Consider the following 20694-nt stretch of genomic DNA (forward strand, 5'->3'; position numbering starts at 1 on the left):
AGCTCTACCCATATGCTCAGAGTTTCCCATCAGCTTTTTGGTACCTCACTCTTAAACTGAAGACCAAACAAATAAATATGAAAGAGCACCTTGAAGGGAACAAGCTCTACAGACAGAAGGAAACTAGAAAACGGTCCACCCAGGCTATCAATATACTCAAAGACAAGTGAAAATATTTACATCCTTGAAATGGCTGCAAGAATAAAAACTCAATGGAAGTATTAGAAGATAAAGTTGAACTCTTTTAGAAAACAGAGCAGGAGAGACAAAAAAGAGCTGGAAAAACCAGATAGAGTAAGTTAGAGCATCAGCCCCAGAAGTCTAATGGTCCCTCCATCAGAAATGAAGAGATGGCTGGGTTTCCCCAAATGTCTACAACTCTTTATCAATAGATGGAGGAAGCACCAGACACTCAGAGCTATCTACCCCTGTCCTACAAGCTGGGCCCTCCCCTGGGACTGAGACCATTCCTCCCCATCTTCCTTCACCCCCATCATCAGAGGACAAGAGGGAGTCTGCATGCTCAGAGCTCCAGGTGGCTTCCCTGACTGTCCTCAACTCCATCAACAGGGGTGAAGGGCAAGGCAGAGCACCAGACTAAGCTTGCTGCTCTCCAAACAGGGAGGGAGTGAACTCTGCACTGGGACTGACTGCATGCCTCCTAGATACCCCCAACCCCTACCACAGGGTTGCCATCACTATCTGCCTGAGTGAAACACAGACACCCCCACCCCACCACAGGGTTGCCATCGCTATCTGCCCTTAGCAAACCGGGACTAATCTCATTAGCCCCACCATACTTGCATACATCCATCTTTCCTCTTCTGCACTCTTGTACACCCCACAGGGCTTCGTACAGTACCTACTTTATCTTCATCTCCTCTCCTCCCCCCATGCCTGAAACGTCCACTGAGTGGAATTACCAGTCTATCATCAGCAAAGCCCCTCCGTTCTAACCTCTCCTTGGAGCATTCCCATTACTTTCTTGCTCTGCTGGAAACTGCTCTCCCTGGAGAACCTGCTTCCTGGGCAGCCTCACAAGTAGGGGCTGTTTTTTTTCCTTCTTAGCCCTCCTACCACAGAGCCTGAAAATGGAACAGGTATCCTCTTGCTTCTCATTACTGTTGCCATTCTTCACCATTTTAGCTCCTGACCCACACTCCCTAACTCTTGGCAATTTCAGTCCACATCCGAGTTGAGGCTCTCTCCTACAACTGATCTCTCAGTTTTTGGAACACCTCCCTTCCAGGTATCTCAGTATTCTCGCCCTCAGCCACCTGCTCCCATACTCACACACTGTATCTCACTAGATAACTAGAACCCCTCGATAATTCATTCCATTATATCCTCTCCCTAACCACTGTTCCTGATCTTTTCATCTCATTCTCTCTGGACCCTGACTGCAATCATCCTTCAACGCCACTGGCATCTCCGACCCACTGATTCCCCTTCTTCCCACTGTGCTTCAATGCTTCCCTGGATGTCGTTCTCTTTATCATTTAAGGTAAAGGTCCATCATAACTACTCCTCGACAGCCCACGCCCTCACCTCCCTTGCCCCTCTACACTTGTCTGGTAAGGTCTAACTCTCGACCCGCTCCACACCTGCACCTATTGAGCTGAATGTGGCTGGAGAAACACAGACGTTAAAGGCATTCACACAAGCCTTTTAATATACCATGTAATTGGGTTATAATGACACTGTTCACTGTTCGGTCTCCTCTCACTACAATGTAAAGTCTACTAGGGCAGGGATTCTTCCCCCTGACTTATTTATTGATCTATCCCAAGTGCCTAGAACAGTATTTATTTAGCAGTGACTCTCAAACATTTGCTGAATGACTAAATAGGAATTCCAGAAAGAGATAACACAGAAAACAGGAAGGGAGAAAATCAATAACAAAATAATTCAAGAAGTTTTCCCAGAACTGAAGAACAGGAGTTCCTAAAGTTAACAGGGCCCACTACCAGGCATAGAAACTTCAAACCACATCATCATGAAATCTTAGAACACACTGGAGAAAGAGAGTGTGATACAAGGCAAAAAATGGGTCACATACAAGCAATCAGAAATCAAAATGTTCTCGGAATTCTCAACAGCCATACTGGAAGCCAGAGAACAACAAAGCATTTTCTTTTAAAAAAATATGAAGGAAAATGATTGCCAACCCAGAATTCTATACCCAGCCAAACTATCAAGTAAAAGGGTAAAATAAAGATATTTTCAAGCCTGCAAAGTCATGAAAAATTTACAGCCCACATATGCCTTTTCTTAGGAAGTTACTGAGGGTGTACCAAAATGAGAAAATAAGAAGGCATGAGACACTGGAAAAAGGGTAGCCAATCCAAGCCACAGCAGAGGAAGCCCCAGATAATGTATCTGTACTGAGGACTGAGTATTAGTGCAGAATGGGGCAAATCAGAATGCTCCAAGACTCAAAAGATGGAGCCGAAAGAATACCTGATGCATCTGAAAACACTAAGAGTGGATTTAAGCTACTCTTGGAGAGCCTGCGGCTAAATTAGCAATAAATACATAGAAAACTAAGCACATGACAACAAAAATCACAATACTAACATTAGGGGAAACAAAGTTATGAAGAAAATGAAAGGCAATCCTAGAATACTACATGGCTCCACTATGAACAGTATTTACAGAGTCCTAATACTGGAATTCCACTGCTGCTTTATTAGGGGGAGGTGAGGACAGGAATATGCCCATGTGTGGCAAGGACAGGGGATGAAAGAGAGCTAAACCCTCGCTTCCACAGAGGGATGTCAAAAGAGAACGTCTGAAACAGAAAAACCAAAAAGCAGCAACATAAGCACGTTATATGGAGATAGACAAGGACAGTACCCTCCGTAAGAATCAGCTGAAAGAACTGAAATGCTCAGGGGTGAAGGAGGCAGGGCAGGAGACTGCTGGCTTCGTAACAAGCTTTGCAGAAACTATTTGACCCCTTCAGCTATGTGTCCTTTAAAATTGTTTAAAGGAATAGGAAACAAAGAGGCATACTGTGACATCTTTTTATCCTTCTATTAAGTCAGATAAATTTAATCCTAAATTTAATCTCATTTTACTACTGATGTTTGAAATAAGCATATTCCTTTCTAGTGGACATTTTCATTTGCTAACATTTCACCATGTAATTTCACCAGTTACAATGAGTGTTAACTTCCAAAGAAGAGAATGCCCTTACCTGTGATAGTAGTTCTTCCTTCTCTCCAGCAAGTTTTCGTAGCCTTACATCTAAAATAAATTAAGACGATTGTAAACTTAATTTGTAATGATGTAGTACTATATACAATTAAAAATAATTCTTCAAACTCATAATTAATAGTAAAGCTTCATCTGTTAAATTACAGCTTTTAATATCAAAGGATATAAAAGCTTTAAAAGTGTTACGGAAAGGTACTTATATATTCAACACGTATTTCTACACAACTGATATTTATCAGGGCACCAAATATAACATTTGCTCATCAAACGCAGTGATCTTCCACTTAAAGATAAACTGAAGTACCAAGGAGATCATTTCCTTGATTTAAAAATGTGCAAGGTTTCACCAATAAACAGACAACTCAAATTCCAACAGTGCTCCTACAGGCTAAGGCCTTGGCAGGAGAGAACAAAATATGGGAAAGACAACAAGGTTGAGAGTATGAAAGAGACGGGGAGGGACAGATGGAAGAAGGCAAAGAGAGGAACACAGCTGGAAAAAGGAGAGTCCCACCAAAGCCAGTGGGGGAGGAAGCTGTGGACAGCCAAGGGCCAATCTGAGGCTTGGCAGCAGGGTCATTGGGCTCACTCGTGGCCTGTGGGGAGAGCTGCTTTTCCCAAGCCTGCCTTAAAATAGGCACCCTGAGCTGAGAGGATACCCCTGATCAGTGAAAGAAATAGCTCACCCCTGTCCAGCCATGCCCCACAACCAAGCAGGGCCAGGGTCAAAGGTAAGTTCTGGTTCCCTCAGGACCTTCCAAACAGGTGCAGGAAACACCCTGAGCGGCCGATAGCTCATTCCACCCTCGGGATCTTCTCCCTCACTTGCCCAGCACCCTCTGCTTTATCAAAGTTCTCTTCACATACACACTAGTCACGGTCAGCACTGACTTTAAGAAGTTTTTCAGCTTGCCCACTCTTACATTACATCCCACTCCTCTAGGAAACCTACACCCATATGAAAAGAAGAAAGGTCGTTTTTAATAAATGAAAGTAGCCTGGTGATACTGTATCTAGGCCATTATTCTTCCTCTATGGTAGGATTCTTAGTGGAGGCAATGGATGGGCATCTGTGGGGTTTCTTAGAGAGTCTCAAAAGGTTACACTTAAGAGGCTTAGACTTCAGGGTCTCAGAGCCTTATTCTGGAAGCCACACCCCTCAGATGCCTATCTTCTTGGTCATCTGTTTCCTGCCTTGAGAAATGCAGTGGCAGAAAGCTACAGAACTGTGGGATAAGTAGCAGAACATAAAACCAGATGCTCCGGAAAGAAGAAACTTAAAACATACTTGGGAAGGCTCCTGCCAGCCCACGGCTTTCCAGTGAAGGTGCTGGACTCTCTCTTCACTGAGGTTTACATATAAGTGAAAAAGCAACATGCACGTACCCATGTGCTTCCACCCAGGGACCTCACAGCTACGCATACTGCCTTACAACGACCCAGATGCTGATTTCGCAAGGTCAGAAACGTCTAAAGAAAATGTGCCCTGGTTTCTTCCTATTAAAGATCTAGATCGGGTTCAGAGATACCCTGTGTTGTTTTTGTTTTCCAAGATCGGAAATGAGTAAGCCGGAAGCCCAATAAAGTCAACACAGTAATCAGTGTCTTACCTAGTGGCCCTTCTCCTGCTGACTCCAAGACCTGGGCAGCTTCCTGAGACACAACCGTGATGGCTCCAGCCACTGGTTCATGACTGACATCTCCATTGGGAGTGCCATTGGGGATTATAACTAAGCCATGTTTCTGTGGGGAAAAAAACCACCATCACAAAAAACAGCCCACGTGGAAACTGTGTGCTCTCTCGGGTGGCTGTGCAACAATGCACGTTTGCCACAGCTAAGAACTGGTGGAATTAGTTACATGGAACATAACTCTGCAGAGGAAATGGCTTAAACCTGCCAAATCGGGATTAGGGGATGAACACTGCTGTTTGTATGCGGGCTAGGAAAGATACCAGGACGAAAGGCAGACAGAGTAAAGCAGTGAAGGACCTGATCCGCTGCTGGTCTGGTGCTGACATACCTCTCCTGTCTTCACCGTCTCCTTCAGCTCAGCCAACTCCTCTCTGAGCATATCACGCTCATCCCTGAGGCAGGCAATGTATTCTTTCTGTTTCTCTAGAGCCTGGTTTTAGGCAGGGAAGCAAGGGAAAGAATGGCACAGAAAAAGAGCAGGTGAAAGGTAGCAGAGTTGTCCCTCATTCAAATAAATACAATGAAATAAAAAGCAAGAAAGCAGTTAGGCGCTCAGAAACAAGCCAGTTAGATATGGACACAGACAAAGGGTTGCAAGGATATACATCTCCAGGAGACGTTTTTAATAGAAACGGGTTCTCATGCGTAAATTCAGGAAAGCATGCTTATTATATCAGGCAGCGAAAAAAAAAATCTTTTCTAGTCTATGAAAAAAAATAAAAAACCAGGAAGAGGGAGATGAAGGCAGCAGCAATATTAAAGTTGTCCTTTCTGGCCTCAGTACATTTTCATTTAGTGAACAGAAAAACATATTTCATATTTAACTAAAATAGTTTATCCAATGACACACTTGAAAAGGGAAAGGAGGTCAGTGCTGACACAATGCAGGGAGTGCAAACAATGTCACAAAACAACTTGTGTATAAAATTTAGATGAGAAACTAATTTGCCCTGTAAACTTTTACCTAAAGCACAATAAAATTAAAAAAGAGAATATGCTTGACTTAAAAAAAAGGTTCTGGAAGAAAAAATAACTAGTATACATAAGGTATTTTAACTAAATATTAGCTGTAGTGAAAGCTCTCTAAGTAGGGTGCTAAAATGCTCCTCAAATACCATTTAACTCAAAATAGCTCATCTCCACAGGAAGTCTCAAATCCCTGTTTCCGTCCATTTAATTAAATACAAATGAAGTCACTGTTTTCTGATACACCTTCAAAATGTGTAAAACAAAAATAAAACACTGACAAAATAAATACAGCCCATGTATGGCGGGTAGCAGAATACGGGCTTTGGCATCAGGCTTGTGGGTCTCAGCACATACTTAACTGACCTGTGCCTTGGTTTCCTGAAAAGGGTAAGCTGGTGTTTTCATTGCTATTCCCTGAATCTCACGACTGCTAGAGCTGAGGACGGTACAGAAACAGGAGTGCACTCTGGTCATCAGTGACAAATCAGACCTACTATGACCGCAGTAGAATAGCACCCACTTCAGTGCCCACCAGGGACCCGACAGCCAGGCGGTCTGAAAAAGCCCTTCTCTACACAGTTGTTTACAGATCTAATGTTTGCCACTAGCATTCTCACTCACCCAAGCAGTTAAGCTACAGTGGGTAACCTTCCTGTCAGTCTCCTGGGCTTAGAAGGGGGCCGACTGCTTAGTTACTGATGGCTGAATAGCTGGGCAATTTTTAAATCATTCTAATCCTATTCTGTAAACATACTGGGAATAAATAGAAACAAAATGATGGCAACTACCATTTGTCCAGCTCCAAGTATAATGGCACTGTTTCTACATATACAGTAGATACTATACATAATGCTAACAGTAAATATATACAAAGTCCTCCTTTCTATGTCATCATATAATACACACGTAACTTCTTCCTTACATACCTTGTAATATACTTGTTTTATCCCCATTTTACAGATCAGAAAACCGAGGCTCAGAAAGGTTTTATTTTTTGCTTAAATTCACAGTAAGTGGCAAGGCCAAGAAGCTGAATCCAGTTTTTTGGATTGCACGCCCTTTCTGTATCACAGCCCAATGAAGGCTACAATTACGACCCCTTATTGCCACCTCAGACAATGCTGTAGAAGTGGTCCACAAGGCAAATCTCGCTGCTGCGGTTGTTGTTGGGTGCTGCTGAACCGATTCCGACTCGCAACAATCGTAGAGGACTGCCCCATAGGGTGTTCTAGGCTGTAATCTTTACGGGAGCAAATCGCCATGTCTTTGCTCCTGTGGAGCTGCTGGTGGGTTTGAACCGATGACCTTTCAGTTAGCAGCCAAGTCCTTAACCACGGCACCACCAGGACTCCTTGGGCAAGCACTACTTCTTAATTATCCAAACTGCAATGTCAACACCTAACTTCCTTCTGACAATTTACATTCACACTATATGTGTCTTTGGTTTTTGTTTTTTTTATAAACGAAGAATTTAAGTTTCTACATACTTAAGGCATTTAACACCTCAAGCTAGTATTAACACTCCATTACGTTAACAGCAAATGAAGCATCAGGACAACCAAACGAGGTGATATTTCCCCATCTTCTCCGCAGGGTTAGATGCTTGGCTACTGGTACCCGTGCACAGTCACACCATGCATCACCACGTGTAACTGGGTAAGTGACGACCGTCACAACATGCTTCGTACACCACCACCACTGGGCAGAGACCTCTCGGGGACAAACCAATCTGAAACCAGGAATTCCAGCAAATGCCAGGACAAGCCCTTTGCTCCTCTTCCCCATCTCATAGCACTGGATTGTATTTTTACTTTGGAGCTTTTTAATTTTATCCTCCCATAATTATAGATGGGAATGTAAAGTAACATCCTGAAAATTCACCCATTTCACCCAAAGTTTGAAGACAACTGGAATACTGTTTAACTGGATCAGATGTATTCACACCGGACCTGAAACCCTTTGTATTACCTGACCAGATAACCACTACCCTGTGTCTGCACACAATAGCTCCCACAGTAAAGACCTTTTTTTAGGGTCAAAGTACATGCTTGTGGAGATCTAGTTCTTCTTTATGCCTAACCTGACTGCAAGTGAACTGTTCTGGAGTAGGTTAACTCCCCACGTAACTGCTGTCACACCACATATCCACTGCCATCGAGTGAATTCCAACTCATAGCGACCCTATAGGACAGAGTACAGCTGCCTCATAGGGTCTGCAAGGCTGTAATCTTTATAGAAGCAGATTGCCACGTCTTTCTCCTGCAGAGAGGCTGGTGGGTTCAAATTGCCGGCCTTTTGGTTAGCAGCCAAATACTTAACCACTTTGCCGCCAGGGCTCCTATTAACTGCTCAGGGGCACAAATATCTTTAGTCAGAACGGACTACACAGAGATGCAAGTCCTTTGTATACACCTATTCTACACGTGGCCCCTGGTGCTCAGAACTGCAGCCGGGCAGGAACACTAGGCTCAGAGAAGGGAGAACTAAAGAAAACTAAACTTCAGCCTGGGACAATGATCATGTTGCTAAATCTAATGTTCTTAAACTTAAATCTTGAAAATGAAGCTGGAAACAAGTGAGGCATTAGGCAGTCACTGACCATACTGAGAATACTTATTTCAAAAGTCATGGGAGGGACAAGCTATTGATACACTCAACGACTTGGATGGATCTCGAGGAAATTGTGCTGGGTGAGAAAACGGCAATCCCGAAAGGTTATAATCAGTATGAGTCCATTTATGTAACGTTCTCAAAATGACAAAAACTACGGAAATGGAGGAGTGGTTGCCAGGGTTTGGGGAGAGAGATGGGGGGCAGTAGACGTGGTGCTAAAAGGACAAGAGGAGGGGCCCCTTGTGTGACAGGCTGCGCTGTGTCAGGACCTTATCAGCAGCACTATCCTGGTGGTGACAGTGCACCACAGCTCTGCAAGATGTTACATGGCGGCAACTGCAGAAACAGTACACGGGATCTCTCTGTATTATTTCTTACAACCAAAATCTTCATATAACTTAAAAATGTCAAGGGGACACATTAGTGTACACCACATACAATGAGGACACCCACTTATTCATTCAATAAATGCCAAGAAAACTATAAAGACAAGTAATTGGTATTTTGACAATTTCAATACTTTTTTGGTAGGGGGAAAAAAAAAAAAAACTTTTGTTTTAAATAGCTATTTTACTGGCCTGAGAAGTTCAGAGTTTTTCTGTGGCTGGTCCAAGACAATCAGTTTAAAACACTAGGACGATCACACCAATCAGAAATCATGGATTGCCAGATCTATGCTAAAGAAATTATATCAAGCCCTAAAAGAAGCCACATTCTAGATAAGTGACCGGATTTAACTAAACTTTACAAACCGCCTATTTTCTGCCACACTGTTTTTTTCATATCTCACTTTAAATCCTCCGTGCAAAAATATAAATTAAATCCGTAGTTCACAACTTCTAACAGAGTTATCCATCTACCTCTCAGAAGGCTAGAGGCTGACGCTAACATCAGACTATTTTTCTAGCTTTGGGTGAATTTTATAAACTCGGTATTTAGGCATCAGAAACTCTAAAAGGTAGCTTTATATGTCTTTAAAAGTTTGGTCTACCAAACTCTTAAGAAGTAATTTTTTTCCCTATGTGTTCACTACTGCAAGGTTGGGGTCCTTGGAAATGTGAAAAGGACTGGGTGCTGCGACCTCTAGCTGGGCTTCAGAGCACCCCTAACAATGGAGGGCACGATCCAAACAGCTTCACAGCAAGGCAGGTCTACCACAGGTGCTCCTGGAGATCTCTGCCAACTACTTCCTGCCCCGCCCAACCTTCGGCAGCTGTGCTGTGTTCCCTACTCCAGGACAGAGGCCATGTATGAGATGGAGCTGCCAGTCAAGGGCTACAAGGGAGGACCTGGTGGGAACTTTCTCAGTCTCCAGCGTACCTGGAGGGTTTACCTGCAGGGTTTAGCAAAATGGCTATGAAAGATTTTGTCCTCATCTGGGCCCCCGTTTGGGGAGTTCAGGGTTATAATTAGAGATGGCGTCACAATTTGGCGGCCCTGGCAAATCTTACATTCCTAACCCCTTCTGTAATTGGACTGATTTTAATCTCTTCCCATTTTACTCACCAACGATTTATGGGACGCTAAAAACTCTTCCCCCACCCCAACTCCCTATCCCATCAAAAACCTCTTGCTTTTTATCTGAATGTTTGTAATGTAAGGATATCAAGCTACCCAGTGAGTTTGAATTAAATGCCCGTGGCTACTTCTGGATAAGACTCCAAGGGAATAAACAGTGACTTCATTTTTTTTTTTTTTTTTTTCCTTATAAAGCTCCTACTTGCAGGTTTCACAAGCCCAGAACTGGCTGGAAAGAATGACTGTTTCCAGGCATGCTATCAGGTATGTCTGGTCTGTCCCAGCCCCTGATGGCAGTCTCCTTCCGCCTCCTTCTTCTTCATATTTCATACTGCCAAAATACTCACTAATAACCCAAATGGCAGGATTTTAGGAATCTCTAAGTTAAATTATAGGGTCACTATTTTTTTTTTTTTATGAGTCGGAATCGACTTGATGGCAGTGGTTTTTTTTTGAAGTTAAATTATACTGGTCTACTCCTCACCAAAGCCCAATTTTATCTCATACCCCAATTTTTTTATCTTTCCAAAGAAGTGTCTCTTGGAGATCAAACACCTCTTTTGTCATGGTGTCTATTTTCTGCTGCACGCGCTGATTCTCCTGTAGAGGAAGAGGGGGAGAGAAGTAATACAAAAGCAGAAAGAAAAAAGGGAGGCGGTTAGCGGGAGGAAAACAGAACAAAAATAAAGCAGAGTTTAACAAAAGGGCAAAGTCTGTGATGAGCAGGAAAGGCAAATGTTGCTGGCTAAAAGGAAAGACGACTTCCAGAAAGTTGGTGACATGACTGTCTTTGGCTTGTCCCTCCAAAAGCAAGCAAGGGAACTGGGAGTGACTGTTCCAACCACAGCTACGTGGCAGCAAGCCAGCTAGGGTCTCTGTGTACTCTTCCTTTGAGAACTGCCTTTATCCCCCCAAATAGAGCACAACTTACGTTTCTAAAGAAGGAAATTAGGTTTGCTTGTGAACAAATGATCCCTTATCACAGAGAACAGCAGTTTTTAATTTTATTTTTTAAAGCAGAACTAAAAAAATACTCAAGGCAGACATATGTGTGCTTAATCATTTGAAATTTCTGTTCACAGAATCTACGACAGCAAGGACATCATGAATTGGAAAGGAACGGTCACCTCGGTTTTTAGGAAAACTCCAATTTAGCATTTAGCAATTCCAAAGGAACTCTTCTGATCAGGCAATGACACGAAAGCCCGGCGACCTGCTCCTGCAAAGATCACAGCCTAGGAAACCCTATGCGGCAGCTCTACTCAAGCACGTGGGGTCGCTAGGAGTCAGCACTGAGTCACCACACACAACAGCAACATTTAATTTTTTTCTTGTACATTATTGGTAAATTATCAACTTCTATCTTCCCATGTGACTGATTCTTAATTCTAAGGACTAAACCACACTATCTGTCACATCTGAGGTCTTTCAGTTCCACAGACATGAACACTAGCATTTGAAAGATGCTAATTCTAAACATAAAAATCACTGCAACCATTTTTAAAGTTTGTATACCTAGCACCCCAGACTTTTAAAGAAACCACAGTGACAAATACGTAATTATAGAAATTAAACACTACAATTTCTCTCAAATGCAACTATCAAATTACAACCAAGAACACTTAACCAATCCTAACTTAAGCTACTGAATTTGAGAAGCTGCCCCAGTACACATTTTTAATTAGAAAAAAGAAATAAGAAGTAGTTGACATATTTAACACACACACACCAAAAAAAAAAAAAAAACCCAAAAACAAAAGGACATTATTTTTAAATATCTGCAGATACAGAATTTGGATAATATGCTTCCTGCCATATATGGAAAAACAAATACAACTAACTTCCCTTGGAATCTGATACTTCCAAAGAGTTATCTGCATCTGCATTTAGTGTTCACAAATTCCACCTGCTTTCATCAGGGTATGGCCAATTCAGTTATTCTTAAGAATGAAAAAAACAATACAAGTCCATAAACAGAAAAACAGTAATTTCTTTTCCTCTATTGACTATTTTTTTAAAGTAATTTACAGGAAGAGACTTCAGGTGAGATGGGTCTGTTGGGGGAGAGGAAAAGAAAAAGGGGAAAAGCAAGGCAAGGGGGCTGGAGAGGCTGGGGGACCATGCTCTTTTTTGGGGGACCATGCTCCTTCCATTCCCAAGATGTTGCCAACACTGTGGCACTCAGAGTTCTTCACCCAGCAGAAGCCTGAGCCTCAGTACGAGCCACCTTTGGCCTTTTGTTTATATATAACGTGTCTCGACATTTTCTTCGTTTCCTTTATCCACCTTAGAAATATAGCCGCCTGAGTGAAGACTGTACTTCTTTTTTCCTAAGAAACATGTCCCAAAAGATGGCATTTGCTACATTCCGAAGGATGCTGCACAATCATTTGCCTCTTGCCTACTTCCTAAATTCTCCTTAGGAAAGAATGCACCTAGAAAGTAAAGGCACTTAAAAAAGCCTCTGCTATTAAAAGGGGAATGCTTATAGGGTTCCTAGGGTCGACTTTTTTTAATCCCTCTTTTGGGTTTCATGTTTGAAATTTTAGGGCACAGCAAAACAGGAAGAGACAGGCATTTTACTCCCTTTCTCTCCCAACATATACACTCTTTTCTCAACCAATACATTTTTCCAAAAGGACACATTTCCACAGGTCGCGCACATACCTCAATTAGCTCATCTCTTTGCCGGAGGCCTTCCTTCAGTTCCTCCATCTTGTGCTGCAGCACGCTGCACAGGTGTTTCTGTCTTTCTAACTCCTGTTATAAACAAGATTAGTGCACATAGGTCATGGAACACAAGAAGTCTGTACACACACACACACGATACAACACGGAGGCTCAGTATGACCTCCAGAAACATGCCCAGATTGATGACCCATCATAAAAATTCTGTTTCCTATGGAAAAGTCTAGAAAATTAAAAATTTCCACCTCACATAATTATGTATCTGGCAACTCCAAAACAACCGATAGCAAAATTACTACAATGAGATGACTCAGTAAAGTAAAAAGATAAACATACAAAATTAAATAACTTTCACAGACACAAACAAAAACTAGAGATACGATGAGCCTCGTTCACAATATCGAAATAAAACACATACATGAAACCTGACAAAGTACGTCCAAAACCTGTAGGAGGAAAATTTTGTAAAACACGGCTAGAAGACAGAAATACGTTTGAACAAATGGAAAGACACACCTTCTTGGATAAAACGACCCAACATCATATGCCAGTTCTCCCTAAATTAACCTATACGTTTAATGTAGTCCAAATAACATATCATCAAGTTTTTGTCTCATCTGAGCAAGACCAGTGGATTATTAAGTTTATTTGGGGAAAAAAATAGCCAGGAAAAGAAACTACGGAAAAAGAAGAAAGGGAAAAGGTGGCTTTTTTAGATATTTATTTAGATGTGGGCCTTAAAACATATGAGAAGGCTTCTATAATTAAAACAGTGCGGTGCTTCCACATAGATTATATGCCAATGAAGCAGAACAGAAAACCCAGAAATAGACCCAATTTCATAGACAAACATATTAAACCAAAAAAAAAAGCATCTCAAACCCATAAGAAAAGATAGTTCTAAATGAGTGGTGTTCGAATAACTGTGTATTCATATAGGAAAAGATAAAATTGGAACCAGACCTCACACCATACACCAGGACAAGTTCCAAATGGACCAGGGATGTACATGCAAATAAAAAAAGGAAAGAAGGGCAAAAAACATACAAGTACTAGAAGAAAAGTTAAGTGAATTTCTGTAAGTAGGAAGTGGGGAGAACTTTACTAAGAAAATGACTCAAAATCTACAATAAGGAGAAAGAAGTGGTCAAACCGACAACATTAATAAAAACTTTTGAACGGCAAAAAATACTAGAAGCAAAGTAAAATGACAAACTGCAAAAAAAAATTGCAACTTATATCACAGACAAAACGGTTACTATCTCTTCATACAGAAAGCCTCTAAAATTAGAAAAAAACCAGTAAGTACGTAAAAGGCTAAAAAAAAAATGACAGTTCACACACAAAAAAATGGAAATAAATCTGAACATATTAAAAGATGCTCCCACTGAGGAAAATTTAAATGAAAACTACATTTCTCATCAAAACACTAGTAAATCCAAAAACCAGTAAATCCAAAAACCTGACAACATACCGTGTAGAAACTGCCACTCAGGAGGAAACAGACTCACTCGTCTACTCTGGAGGGAATGTAAAATGGTATAAACACAATGGAGGGCGATATATCAATATCTAGCAAGATATTTACCCTTTGATACAGCAATGCAACTTATATGAATCTTTCCCATAGATACACTGATTTAAATACAGAAGTACTTATGAAGTAGGTTATTTTTATAGAACTGTCTGTAATGGCAAAAGACTGCAAACAACACAAATGTCAGCTAATCCGAAGCCTGTGAAGTAAACAACAGAACATCCAGACAATGGACGAACTACACAGTGGTGAAAAAGCCTAAGGAAGATATCGACTACGACCTTAAAAACAAAAAACCAAGGTGCAGAACAGAATTTACAGTATGCTACACCATTTTCTAAGACATGGGGGATACAAATAAGTATATACAGAGAAAGAAAGAAAGGATAAGTCATTAACTTAAAAAAAAAATCTTAAGAGGAGGAGGAATGTGGTAGAAGAGGCAGAGGAGAGAGAATTCTTTGAATATATTTTCTTTGTAACTTTGACTTAAAGAGCTAGGTAAATATTTTACATAATTATAACAAAATCAAATTTCATAAGCAATTCCTAAACATTGAAAACAAAATGCAATGAACTTAACTATACACAACAGTTGGTAGGAGAAACACAGAGAAACTATTTCAAGTAATTTTAAAAAACAGGAGTTTGACTATACATAGCCTAGCGGCAACAGTAACAACTAAACAAAACTAAACCATGGACTTTTAACTATTTTCAGTAATTACACTGTTGGTGGTAATGTTGGTATTACTATCCTGGGCAATGTGGGGTAAAGCAGTGAAAATAGAATATAACATAATTACTACCATTCTCAGTGACTCTGAGACTGGGAGCTGCAGTGTGGGAAGAGGAGACACAGACCTAAGACCAGAAAAGTTAAGTAAAAACCCGAGTCCTGAATTTGACCTGGAACAATGAGCATGAACTCATGGTGTCTTTTGTCTTAAAAGGAAAACAAAGGGTCATATGCCTATTTCCCAGATACACCCACTAAAAGGCCTATGAACAGTGACCAGCTCGGTGGCAATGAGCACCCCGACAGCCATATAGCACCTCTAAAAGGGAGCCAGGGCTCTGTGGAGAAAGTGCTGATTCCAGATCTGGGGCAGAAAATGGACAAGATGAGCCTGGAACACCTTCTTGTACCGGAAAGCAAAGACGTAATCAAAACAACTAGACTCATGTCACAAGTGTCTGGGAATCGAAAGTATGTGTTTCAAAAGGAGGGACAATTTGAGCATAAGTGAGAATAAAAATCAAGTGTTTGAATTCATGACTTCACAGTGATACTTTTAAAATAAAACATTACTATTAGAGGATGCTAAAAAAAAACAATTCTTTATTTTTAAAACTTGTAAATAAAGGCAAGAAATCAAGCCTTTCTCTTGCCTTTCCTATATAGACTGTCTCATCTGAGTAATAACAGGGTGATTGGAAGTCTCTCTTTAAAGATGTACCTAAGTTAATAAATAAAAGCATAAGAAACCAAGAAGACAATCTATAGAACTGAAAAATATTTACAAATCACTTATATCCAGAATATAAAAAAAAAAAAACTATTTACCTGTTTTGTCATCAAGTCCATTCAGACTATAGCAACCCTACAGGACAAAGTAGAACTGCCCCATAGGGTTTCCAAGGAATGGCTGGTGGATTGGAACTGCCGATCTTTTGGTTAGCAGATGAGCTCTTAACCACTGCGCCACCAGGGCTCCAAAGAACTACTACAACTCAGTAATAAAACGACAAATAACTCAGTTTAGAAATGGGCAAAGGATCTGAATAGACATTTCTCCAAAGAAGAAACACAAATGGCCAATAAACACATGAAAAGATGCTATACAGCATTAGTCATCTGGGAAATGCAAGTCAAAACCACCATGAGACACCACTTCACACCCACTAGGATGGCTATAATCAGAAAAGTCAGAAGCAGCACGCGTTGGCAAGGGTGTAGCAAAATTGGAGACCTCATACACTACTGATGGGAGTATAAAATGGTGTAGCAGCTTTGAAAAACAGACTGGAATTCCTCAAACAATTAAACAGTTACCATATGACCCAGCAATTCTACCCTCAGGAATATACTCAAGAGAAATGAAAACTGTCTACGCAAAAACTTGCACGTGAATGTTTACAGAAGCAATATTCGTAACAGCCAATAAAGGTGGAAACAACCCAAATGTCCATCAACTTATGAACAGATAAGCTGTCGTACGATGAAACAGCCATAAAAAAAAAATGAAATACTGAGACATGCTACAACATGAATGAATGCTGAAAACATTATGCTAAGGGGAAGATGCCAATCATAAAACACCACGTATTATAGGATTTCCTTCATATGAAAGTCCAGAATACGGAAATCTATAGAGACAGGTAATAGATGAATGGTTTTCTAAGGCTGGGAGGGGGTGGGGAGTGGAGAGGTAGAGGGGTGATAGCGAAAAACCATTGAACTGTACACTTTTAATGGGTGAACTGTATGGTATTTGAGCTACATCTCAATAAAGTTGTTAAAAATAAGTAAAACCCTAATGACAGAATATCCCATTTCGCAACCTCGACTCAACTAATCGATCTAAGCCTCTACGTACAGAATCACAAAGAGCGAGGCAGCCATACATCTGGGCCTCCTGAAGGAAGACAGCTGTACCGTCTATGATGCAGACTTGCCAAAAAACCCAAGCCTATCTCTGATTAAATCACTAGATCCAACTACCTATTTACAGAAAATACAGAGGAAAAAAGGAATCAAAGACACCATGGGAGTGAAAACAGCAAAGTCCATTAAGATCATGGGAAACTGTTGAGACAAGCAACACAGTTTCTTCAACACATAAATTGCAAGGGTAGAAAAGAGATGAAAGGGAGCTATAAATTTAAAAGAGACTTAAAAGACATGTCAACTAATACCAACGTGTACAACTTGTCTGGATCCTGATATAAAAAATAAAGAAACTATAAACCATTTATGACATTTGAGATAACTGAAATCTTAACAGTGATGGATATATAATATGAAGGAACTACTGTCTACTTTTTAGGTAAATATAAATGGTCTTGTGACTAATGCACATTTAAAAAAAAGGACAGGGTCCATATCACTGAGAAAGCCATATCAAAATTCATATAGAAATATGGGATGCTTAAATCAGAGACTACATCAGCCTGAGACCAGAAGAACTAGATGGTGCCCGGCTATAACCAATGACTGCCCTGACAGGAAACACAACAGAGAACCCCTGATGGAGTAGGAGAGCAGTGGGATGCAGACCCCAAATTCTTGTAAAAAGACCACACTTAATGGTCTGATTGAGACTAGAAGGACCCTGGAGGTCATGGTCCCCAGACCTTCTGTTAGCCCAAGACTGGAACCATTCCCAAAGCCAACTCTTCAGACAGGGACTGGACTAGACTATAAGATAGAAAATGCTACTAGTGAGGAGTGCACTTCTTGGCTCAAGTAGATACATGAGACTGTATGGGCAGCTCCTGTCTGGAGGGGAGATGAGAAGGCAGAGAGGGACAGAGGCTGGTTGGATGGACATGGGAAATACAGGGTGGAGAGATGGAGCGTGCTGTCTCATTATGGGGAGAGCAACTAGGAGTACATAGCAAGGTGTATATAAATTTTTGTATGAGAGGCTGACTTGATTTGTAAACTTTCACTTAAAGCACAATTTAAAAAAAAAGAATATAGCCAATGCCACTGAATTATACATGTAGAAATGACTGAATTGGCAAATGTTCTGCTGGGTGTACTTTCACTACAAGAGAAACCAAAAAAAAAAAAAAAGCAGAGACCATGTGGTAACAGCCCCACCGGAGGCACTGATACAGGCTCATCTGATGATATCTACACTGATTTTTGCTTAAATTTTTTATAAGAGGCTGGATTTGTAAACTTTCACTTAAAGCACAATAAAAAAACTTTTTTTAAAAGTTACCTTTACAAAAAATGAATAGTTAATAAATTATAAATTTTTTCCAAAAAATATGGGATTCTTAAGACTTGCTTCAAATAATACAGGAGTGGGAGAGGTGAAAAGGACAAAATTGGCCATGGGGTGACAGTTGTTGGGGCTAGGTGATATGTTCATGAGGGTTTATTATATTCCTCTCTCTACTTTATGTTTAAAATCAACAACAAACTCAGGTAAGTTTAGAAAAAGAATTCCCTATTAAAATGAATAGCTATTAAGAAGAAAATACCATACTTCAGACATTTCTAGTCAGGCATTCTGTTCCTAAAGTAGACAAAGAGACAATGTACACAATGCAGTTGTTACAATCCCAGCAGGAGGCATTAAAAATATTTTTAAATCTTTTATGAATTTGGTGTTGTCGAACTGTCCCTCTCTACCCTCGCCACCTCCTGCTGTAAGGAAACGCACCAGGGTGTCTGTCCTCTTCCTAGGCCTCTGCTCTGCACACTCTACTGGGGGAGGCAGAACCTGCTGAGAACAAGGAAGCTCAGGACGATGGTCTGCTGGGGAGACAGAGCCTTCTGCAGCAACGTGTGAAGGCGACTTCCAGGGTACTGAAAAAAGCTTACGGGTTCTTCAAGTTCAAAAACAAATACGAGATTTAAAAAAAAAGAAAAAAAAACCCTCTAAGTATACTAAGACATCTCTGTATCTCACTAAATGACAGAAGGGGAAAATTAAGAGGGTGAAAACAGGTAACCATAAGCGGTTTTATTTTTAAAAATGCTCAAGGACATTCGGTAAGATGGAAGGCTAAGAACTCATTTTGGTAATAACCCAAACCGGTAGCCGTCAAGTCGATTCCAACTCATAGTGACCCTACAGGACAGGGCAGAACTGCCCATAGGGTTTCCAAGGCTGTACATCTTTACAGAAGGAGACTGCCATATCTTTCTCCCACGGAGCGCCTGGTGGTTTGAACTGCCAACCTTTCTGTTAGCGGCTGAGCACTTAGTCATTACACAATAGGGCTCCTTCATTTTAGTGATGCTGACCATTAAATACTTAGCATGAGATATTTTTCTAATCTACTGAAGGCAAAGAGACAGCCAGAAATAGAAATAAAATAGAAATGAGAAGGCAAATAAAGGGATCCATAAGACTTGAAGTAAAGTATGATGGCTCAGAATCTCCCAAGATGGGATGCGGGACGAGTCAAAGAGGAAATCACCTATTGGCACCCAATGGTACTCTTCAATGGCAACTGTCCAACCAACAGTAAAATACCCAGAAACCTCTTTTTCACCTATCTTATCCTAACACTTTTTAAACATGACGACTCATTTCTGGCATTAATATCCATTTGTCCTCTGCTTAGACTGACATCAACACTTTACAAAGTCCAAGCCCAATAAGCTTTGAAGAGAATCTAATTTGCTTTCTGTAGCTGTCAAAGGGAATATCTGGACCTTGAACAGTGGCTGTATTTTACTGTTACATTTCATAAACAACACAGCTCACAAACCCTAAAGAAAACGTCTATCAAGTTTTGACCCACACTGCCATAATTACAAGCAGTTGCTTACAGATATCTCTCTGGTCACTTAGAAAATGGGTGCTCTTAAACTGTGTAGGGGTTCCCAGGAAATGAACCATCTCATTAAGGCAGAGCCTTTGGAGCTTCGTGGAGTTCCAGGTAACAGGAGGAAATTAGTAATTTGCTTTAATGGCCCCAATTAAGAGATAGAGAATAAAGATAAAACTTGAGTTGTATTCTATTTTCAGAAACCTAAAGGTGGTCAGAAGCTTTTCCTTAAGAAAATAAAATAAATTTTTAAAAGTTTAAAAAGGAAAATATTTCAGGGCTTGATGTCTTATGGTGTACTGGCGATCTCCTCGGGCCGTTCGGTTCTGACCCAGGTACACTGCAATCTTCCGTTAACGCCATCACTTTTCAAAGGACAAGGCTTTTGTTTTCTGAACAAGAGAAGGGTCTGATGAAGATGAGCAATTACCTTTGATTTTTCTTCATTTTCTCTATAAAATTCCGCCATCTGTTCTTCCTGTTCTTCAATGACATCCTTGAGGGTGTCTACCTGGTAGATCAAATTGTTCTTCTCATTGTCTAACTGTGCATTGGAAACCATGGCTTTCTTGTACTTTTCTTCCACTTCTGACAGAGATTCCTAAATGAAAGTGAAAGTCATCAGCCAGGTATCTGAAACGTGCTCACTGCTTATACACAATAGACACAGGGAATTACAGCACCGGCACAAACAGGTAAGATGATGCAAGCGGTGTGGGGAACTCCTTGTTTAGTAACAGGCACGCAGAACAGGGAGACAATGACAAGCCAACAACGCCCTTCCAACAGCTACGTGCGCTCTGTGTTCTCCAGGAAAACAGAGTCAAGGAGTGAGGCAGCCTGGTGTGCAGACAATATATATTGTTGTAGGATGAAAAACCATATTTCAGAAATGTTCCTCTTGTTTTTAGAGGCGTTTTGGTGTTCAGAATGTGATGA

At 40.9% G+C, this 20694-nt stretch overlaps 1 protein-coding gene across 12 annotated transcripts in view; it reads right to left on the minus strand.

The window, feature by feature from the left end:
• The window catches only part of LRRFIP2 (LRR binding FLII interacting protein 2), a 113306-nt gene that overhangs the window by 5762 nt on the left and 86850 nt on the right, over positions 1-20694 (minus strand). For 6 of the 12 annotated variants that reach the window (XM_023554845.2, XM_003415706.4, XM_023554843.2 and 3 more), the window contains 4 exons: positions 20186-20356; positions 12681-12773; positions 4830-4962; positions 3200-3249 (listed from right to left, as the gene is read on the minus strand). In XM_023554845.2, coding sequence (XP_023410613.1) covers positions 3200-3249; positions 4830-4962; positions 12681-12773; positions 20186-20356 — 447 coding nt within the window. Of the gene's footprint in view, positions 1-3199; positions 3250-4829; positions 4963-5241; positions 5344-10520; positions 10614-12680; positions 12774-20185; positions 20357-20694 lie in introns of all 12 variants that reach the window. The other 6 variants (XM_064277467.1, XM_064277466.1, XM_064277464.1 and 3 more) reach the window with 2 other exon arrangements.

The sequence above is a fragment of the Loxodonta africana genome, chromosome 27 (genome assembly GCF_030014295.1).
Source record: "Loxodonta africana isolate mLoxAfr1 chromosome 27, mLoxAfr1.hap2, whole genome shotgun sequence".
NCBI lineage: Eukaryota > Metazoa > Chordata > Mammalia > Proboscidea > Elephantidae > Loxodonta > Loxodonta africana.